The 7694-nt window shown below is 54.4% G+C and overlaps 1 protein-coding gene across 1 annotated transcript; it reads left to right on the top strand.

Moving 5' to 3' along the window:
• Positions 1-1629: 1629 nt before the first annotated feature.
• Positions 1630-7369, top strand: NKX3-2 (NK3 homeobox 2). Its single transcript, XM_035103652.2, has 2 exons — positions 1630-2161; positions 6744-7369. Exons 1-2 carry the CDS (start codon positions 1630-1632, stop codon positions 7289-7291), a joined length of 1080 nt encoding a protein of 359 aa, XP_034959543.2. The 3' UTR covers positions 7292-7369.
• Positions 7370-7694: the final 325 nt, after the last annotated feature.

Raw genomic sequence — 7694 nt, 5'->3', positions numbered from 1 at the left:
AGCTCAAAGTTGCGTCCCATTGGTTTCAGCGTGAGAAGTTGCTCTTAATTTCCGCCATAGGAATGCGGATCACGCTCTAACTTTGTTGGCCTTTAAGGTAACGCAGGACTCGGAGTTTTCATCGGCTTGCAGAAGACGCTTTCCATGCTTCCACGAAGAAGGAAGAGCGAGATTTGTTACTTCTCTATTGGCCTTGTAATGAATTATGAATACAGTGGTACCTCGGGTTACAAACGCTTCAGGTTACAAACTCCGATAACCCAGAAATAGTACCTCTACCTCGGGTTAAGAACTTTGCTTCAGGATGAGAACAGAAATCGTGTTCTGGCGGCGCTGTGGCAGCAGGAGGCCCCATTAGCTAAAGTGGTTATTCAGGTTAAGAACAGTTTCAGGTTAAGAAGGGAAGGGACCTCCAGAACGAATTAAATTCTTAACCAGAGGTACCACTGTAGGCTAATCAAAGACTCTCTTTGATTACTAATGATGCGTCCAGTTAATCATCTCTGTATAATAAATTTTTCCTTTCACTGTGCTAGCAGGGGCTTCAGATGCAACGAATGAATACCATGCTGGAAGGATATATTTATCTATCATCTATCTATCATCTATCCATGATAGGAAAAATAGCTGTCGCAAAACTGATTAAAAATGATTCACTGAAATTCATCTTTGATATAACATCATCGCCACGACAAGTGACCTCATCTGATAAAAGTGTCTAACAGGAAAACATTTTAAGGCCCATCATCTCAATACCGAAGCACCTAACTGCATATCCGAGGTGGGATTATACAGAAATACATTAAATCAACCATTTAAAAACTACACAGGGAGAGAAAATGTTTGCAACCTAGAAAAAATATTGCACTCGACTGGAGGGGGAAATTAAACGGTTTCCATTAGTTTCCCCAGGTTCGAGACAGATTCCCCCCGCGCGCGCGCGATTGGTTCGTTTTGCAAAAGACGTTTCCCTCGGCGGAGTTTGACAGCCGGGTCCCTTCGCCGCTTACTCAGGAGTATGTCTCACTGAAGTTCAGCGAGTACAGGATCGTGAGCACAGCGAGCTGCAGTTAATAGTTTGCTCACGGAGCGAAAGGTAGCAAAGCCACCGCGCGGCGGCTCGGCTGGGAAAGGGTTAACGGCCAGAGCTGGGCCGGGACCCCCGACTCGCGCCCAGATCGCTTTGCCTGGAAAAAATTAACAACTTCTTCGGGCTGCAGTGAGAGCCAATCAGGCGGCTCCCAGGGCAGAGCCCTGCCCAATGGGAAAGGCCGGGCCCGGGAGCTGTCACTCACGGGAGAGGAATGACAGCTGGGCTCGCAAGAAAAAGGCCGAGGAGGGGAGAGGAAAGAAACAGAGGTGGAGGGGGAACGACGGGGAGGGCCTGCCAAGGGGGGACCGGCGCGCCGGAGCTTGAGGAGCCGCGCCGAGCGGGCGGGCGGCCGAGCGAGCGCACCAGGCAGATCCGACGCCTGCCGGGTTCTTTATGGGAAGACTGAGCAGGACGCCCAGGGGCCCCGACGGCGCTGCTGCAGCAGGAGGAGAGGCGATGCGCTCGTCGAGTTGAAGGCAGGCTTCCCGCTGGAGAAGGCGCCTTAGGAGCGGGCGAGGGGCGGGGGCCGGAGACCGATGGCGGTGCGCAGCAGCAGCACCCCTGCCCCGACGCCCTTCTCCATCCAGGCCATCCTCAACAAGAAGGAAGAGCGGAGTGCGCGAAGCTTCTTGCAAGGCCGACTGCAGCCGCCGCCGTCGCCCGCAGGGGGCGCCTCCGCCAGCCCCGACGTGGCGCCCGCCTGCTGCTGGAGGCTCTTCGGCGACGAAGCCGCAGCGCTCGCCGCAGCTCTGCACCAACACCAGCCTGCCTCTGCCTTGGCCCCCGCGACTTCCAGGGCTCCCGGACTCGCCGTCTGGGACTCCGACTCGGTCCTGAGCGAGGAGCAAGAGGGCAACAAGGAGGACGACGACGACGAGGAGGAGGACGACGACGAGGAGGACGGCAGCAAATCGCCCGCGGCCTCCCTGAGGCCACGAGAAGGGCAGTCCTCAGGTTCCGGCGCCCGATCGCTGTCGGAGGGCTCGGGCAGGGAGCCGCCGGTACAGGAGCTCCAGGAACGGTCCCCGGAGGGTCTCAGCGACATTGAGCTCTCAGCCCGAATCTCAGGTACGCAGAGATTACGCGGGAGTCCCAGGGTGGAGTTTGCACTCTTGAAATCCGGATTAAAATGGCCAACCCACGGCGCTTTGCTCGCAGGAGCTGATTCTCGGAAATGCCAGTTCCGCGGCACCTACCGTATTAAGCACGAATTGGAATTGCAGAGCAGGGGCGGGGTGTGTGTGAGAGAGAATATCCATCCTAAATCATCGCGTGTTAACAGAGAATGGCACCCTCCGTGTGCCAAAGGAACGAATCTGCCCCACTCATCTGGAGACGCCAGTCTGTTAGGGCGGGTTTAGAGTTCCACTATGAGCGGCCTTTCAGAAGATCCCTGCCCTAGGGCACATTCTGTAGGGGGCACGATCCAACTACTATTTTAACGCGCAGTCCTTTGCACACTTACACCTAGATCTAAGGCCCACTGCAGTGCACTTAGACTTGGTCCCGAATGCACGCGAGTAAGAGTGCGCTATTAGTCCGAATGGAGACGAATGGGATGGAGAATTTAGCACTACTGACTGCACCTCGCTCTCTCCTGCTGCTCAGGGTGGGCAAACTCGGGCTGAGCCTGAGGCCACAAAATTCTGGACCCTTCCAGTTTGCGGCCCAGGGAGTCATGTTTTTTACTGCTTTCTCCATAGAAAGCGCCGTGCATGTCCTCAATCGGCGCGTAGAAGGTTTTACAGTAGTTCTCGTCCCGAAGGCTTAAGTGTATTTTTCGATTGCCTTTGTTTAAATAGTGCACCTCAATGTTACAAGCAGAGTATTGATGTTCAAGGCCACAACCCCCCGCCGCCCAAAGGAGAAATAACTCTTTAAAAATATTAATTAAATGGGCCACGATCTTCAGGTTTCGCACCTTGCTACATTTTAAGTGAAACCTTTCAGCGCCTTGGTTATTCAAAGCTTAGAGCCCATGTAAAGCGAGTTGCTTTTAAAACTCTGGAGCATAAAGTTGCAACTTATTTGTTTATTTTCCTTTTTGCTTTGTCCGTGTCTCTTGCAGTCCTGCAAACACACGCACACACACCTTCCCGAACTCCATTCCCAACTTTATTATATAGAAAACTGTTTCTTTTTTATCCATAGTATTTCACTTAATTCGTCTACAGCAGAAGCATACTCAGAAATCCTATACAGAAATTGCTTCCGTTCAGTTCAATGGGGTTAAGCGGGTACAGATAAGACTGCAGCATTAGGCTAGACGAGTGAGTCCATCATCCTCTGTTACTCCCAGTCCCCGCTCGCCATATTCTGTAGGCCCTGGACTTGGAAGCAGGCTGCAGGCCCTCTGTCCCAGAGAGCAACTCCCTTAGAGCCTCTTAGACTTTCGCTTGAAAGCGGCGAGTCTCTTCTTTTCCTCAACCCCAGACTTCGGGATGCGATCCAAAAGGATGCGATTTTGGTGGCAAAATCCGGGGCTGGGAGTCCTACTGCCTGGTACCCACTTACATAGCGACCCGGTTCCTCGTCCACGTGCCAGGGAGGGGCCGTGCTATAGGGCACCTTGCCTGCTTGGAGAAGCAGCATCTTCGGGGCAGAGCCATTATGGAGAGCCGCACCCCACCCCCCAAAAAAGAAGAAGTCAATTTGTTCCTTCCGGCCTGCTCCAGAAACCATGCAGAGGGCTGTTTTACTCCAGGGAGCTTCCCAGCCTTCAAGGGTGCTTGGTGGCCATTGCGGAAGAACCAAGGCGCTACATTCCCAACCCTGGCAGGCCGGGGGAGATCTGGGAGCAAAAGGACCCGCGGAGGAGAAGCAAGTTTATTTCAGCCTCGAGGGCGGGAATAATAGCCCTAAAAACAAGAGTAGTAATCCCGCGATCCTGCCCAAGCTGCGGGCTTTCGAGCCTAGTCAGTTCTTAAGCAGAGTTGCGCGCATACTTCAGACTTTTGCGTGGAACTCCAGCGCTTAACTTCGCCGCCTTGCGTCCCGAATTTTTGTTTTCGTTTTTTTTAATGTAAGCTTTGATGTGTAGCTTTCATAAGGCAGGATCGCGCCTCTGAATGAGGATCCATTGCTACGGAGAGAAGGGGAGGGCAGCCGCCTTGCGTCCCGAATTTTTGTTTTCGTTTTTTTAATGTAAGCTTTGATGTGTAGCTTTCATAAGGCAGGATCGCGCCTCTGAATGAGGATCCATTGCTACGGAGAGAAGTGGGAGAGCAAGCAAATGATATTTATTTGCGGGAGGCGGCTAAAATCCCTTTTCAGTTGCGCAGTTCCAGGATTTCCAGTCACGTAAACCGGATTAAATTTTGTGTAAGGGATACTTTGGTCGGTCCGATCCACAACCTCATTAAGCCCTACGTAATACTGAGCACGATTTTAAGATCAACGGAGCTCAAAATACTTCGGTTAATCCGTATTGAGACTCGCAATGTCAAACAAAACAAGAATTCAGCTGCTTCCATTGAAACCGCTTGTGCTACAATATTTTGCGCTCTGTCCTGGGGACGAGCCCAAGAGTGCTGCTTACTCCCGTGTAAAACACAGACGCAGATCCTCCTAAATACTTCCAGGCCCACCGCCGTTGCTTCGTTTTGGGTTTTCACGCCTGTGGCCGGATGTGGAGTGGTCTTGAGTGGGCTCGGCTCTCCGAAGCCTTTCCCTGCCTGGTTTTGCCAACTGGGAACTCCTGCCGGATCACCGGGATTGGGGCTTCCCTCCTAACTCCGCAAGAATCCAGTTGCCGACTTTAATGCGTGAGTGAAAGAGAAAGTCTTTCTCCACCCTGCACTGAACTCGATGGGTGTGGTGGTGGGTGACCTCCATTTGGCGCTGTGCTGTAGGTGGAGCCCACCCACCCCAGCCCCGTTTTGAGTGCGAGGGCGGAGGACAGGTGTCTCACTGAGACTGGAATCAGATGTCCCCTGGGAGGGATTCCCGAAGGAGGCCTTCCTCCTCCCCTCCCCCTCCCCCTTGCTTTGCAGGCTCTCGGTCGGTCTGCAGGAGCCTCCCTCCTAACTCCAGAGGCAGCACCAGATAAAACTGCGGGTGCGGGTGGGGGGGGGCACAGAAGGGACAGAGTATATGTCTAGGTGTGAAGTTGCATCCCATATGTTAGGATCTCAAAGGAAAATAACTGTATATTAATGACAAGACTCCAACAATTGGGCGGGGGACGAGTTCTTTGGCGGGGTAGGGGAGGCGGCAGGGATGCATAGCCTTTGGGGTCCCTGTCCTTCCTGGTTCCGAGGTCTGCCTCCTTCCTGGATGAGCCAGGGACCCGGCCCAACTCCGTGTGTCAGTATTTATATCCCGCTTTTTGACGACAAAGCAAACACGACTTGCCAGTTTGTAATGAAACAAATTGAAATGCCGTCCAGTGAAAAAAGCAATCCAGCATCGACAGCAAGGCGCCATCCTAAAACACTTGAGCAGAGAACGAATAAAACGCCTTGCAGGCTGCGCTCGGCCAGAAAGCGTGTCTGAGGCGAAATAGTCTCGAGAGCCGGTTCCCCAACCCCAAGCCCCTCTGCGAGGTCTTGCGCCCCTTCGAGGTCCTTGTTCGAGCCCCCCTCTCTCTCCTGCCTTCCTCCAGCCACACTTCTGAGGGCCTCGTGACCGGCAGGCCAATCTCCTCCGGCACGTTCCCCTTGCCCTCAGTGGGTGCTCCGCTTAAATCCTTATACTGTACAGTATACGCTTGGATGGTCTGTCGAAATGCAGTGGGGTTTAATCCCAGGCCGAGTGAGTCTCGTATAGGGTGGTCACCTTAGGCTCTTTTCCCAAATGAAAATAGGGCGGCTGGAGCCTGTTCCCTGAAAGCGAAAAGGGAGCCGTCCGGACTCCGCGTCCAAGCGGGCTTATTTCGAAGCAAGTCTCGGGGTCAAGGGACGCAAGCTGTTTGAAATGGCATTTCTCCCTTTATTTACTGGGGTGCTGACAACCGACTGTGGTTTACGACGGCCGGCGGCCTTTGATCCGAATCCTGTTTCCTTCAGAGTCAAGCGTAATGTGGGATCCGAGGCGGGAAGGGTGGCCGCGAACCACAAAACACAGTCCTGGGCGTTGGGTGTTTCCAGGCGCGGAATGTCGCTCAGTAGGGCTCCGTCGCTCGTCCTAAGCAGAGGTGCTAGCGAAGGGGCGAAGTGGAGGAGGCTCACTTCGGGCTCACTTCGAATCAAACGGGCTTCGGCTCTCCATGCTTTCTGAGTGTTTCTCAGAAGATCCTACATTTCTGGCCAACTCTGGTTCCAAGCCCGTGTTACTATTGTGATTTACTCTCGAATGAGACTGGGTCATTGGGTGGGCATTTCAAAGGCACAAAGAAGAGGACTGAGTTGAGATGTGCAAGTTAAAAATGTGTGTGTGTGTTTCTGCGTGACACACATACACGAGAAATTTGCTTTTCTCTGCCTCTCTCTGACAAATACCCCACCCCTTTGTGCCTCTCCAAATCCGAAACGTGGCCCCTGCCTGGGGTGCTGCCTGTGGGTGCGAACCTTTGAAAAGACTACAGTGGGATCCCCGCAGTGTGCGCTCCAGTTTGAGTCGGGTGTGGGTGGCGAGGGCATTTTGGGGGGTCCCCCAGCGCCCCGCCTCTTCTGATTCTGGATTGTTTGTGCCTCCACCCTGTTTCTCTCAGATCACAGCCATCCTGACGAGCTCGAGGAAGAGCAGAGCGACAGCAGAGGTGGCGGTAAGAACTCCAAGGCCCTGTCAGAGGAAGACGAGGCGGTGGCAACAGCAGCTGGGTCCGGCTCGGCCCCGATGGCCGCTTCGACGGCAGCTCCGAAGCCGCGAAAGAAGCGCTCCCGGGCGGCCTTTTCCCACGCGCAAGTCTTCGAGCTGGAGCGACGATTCAGCCACCAACGCTACCTGTCGGGGCCGGAGCGCGCCGACCTGGCCGCGTCGCTCAAACTCACCGAGACGCAGGTGAAGATCTGGTTCCAGAACCGGCGCTACAAGACCAAGCGGCGCCAGCTGGCCGCGGATCTGCTGTCCTCGGCGCCGGCCGCCAAGAAAGTGGCTGTCAAGGTGCTAGTCCGTGATGATCAGAGGCAGTATCACCCGGGCGAGGTCCTCCGGCCGCCGCCCCTCCTCTCCCTCCAGCCATCCTACTATTACCCCTATTATTGCCTACCGAGCTGGGCTCTTTCCGCCTGCGCTGCGGCCGCCGGGGCCACGCAGTGACCCACGCAGTGACGGGGACTCCCTGCCCTCGATCCAGGCTGGATTAAGAGCCGTGGTTTCGGACTCAGGCAAATGGACTAGAGCGGGAGGGCGGGTGCGGGGAGCAGGGGCAGAGGAGAACCGCACGCTGACTCGCTGACTCTGAATCCCAAAGAACATCATTATTTCATCTGCCCTGCCCCTCCCACATGTTTTTTGGTCTTCCAGCGAAACCAGTGGAGCCTTCCCGACCGGGCTGGCTGAATATAAGGCAGCCTCCGCTCCACCCATCTCCATAGCTGCCAAGTTATCCCTTTTTTAAAGGGATTTTCCCTTATGCTGAATAGGCTTCCTCGCGAGAAAAGGTAAAACTTGGCAGCTATGCCCATCTCTTTCTTCGAGGCGGCAAAAGGGTGAGGTTTTG

Source organism: Zootoca vivipara, chromosome 9 (assembly GCF_963506605.1).
Source record: "Zootoca vivipara chromosome 9, rZooViv1.1, whole genome shotgun sequence".
NCBI lineage: Eukaryota > Metazoa > Chordata > Lepidosauria > Squamata > Lacertidae > Zootoca > Zootoca vivipara.
Note: the sequence above shows the minus strand (reverse complement) of the source record. Positions and strands in the feature narration are given on the sequence as shown.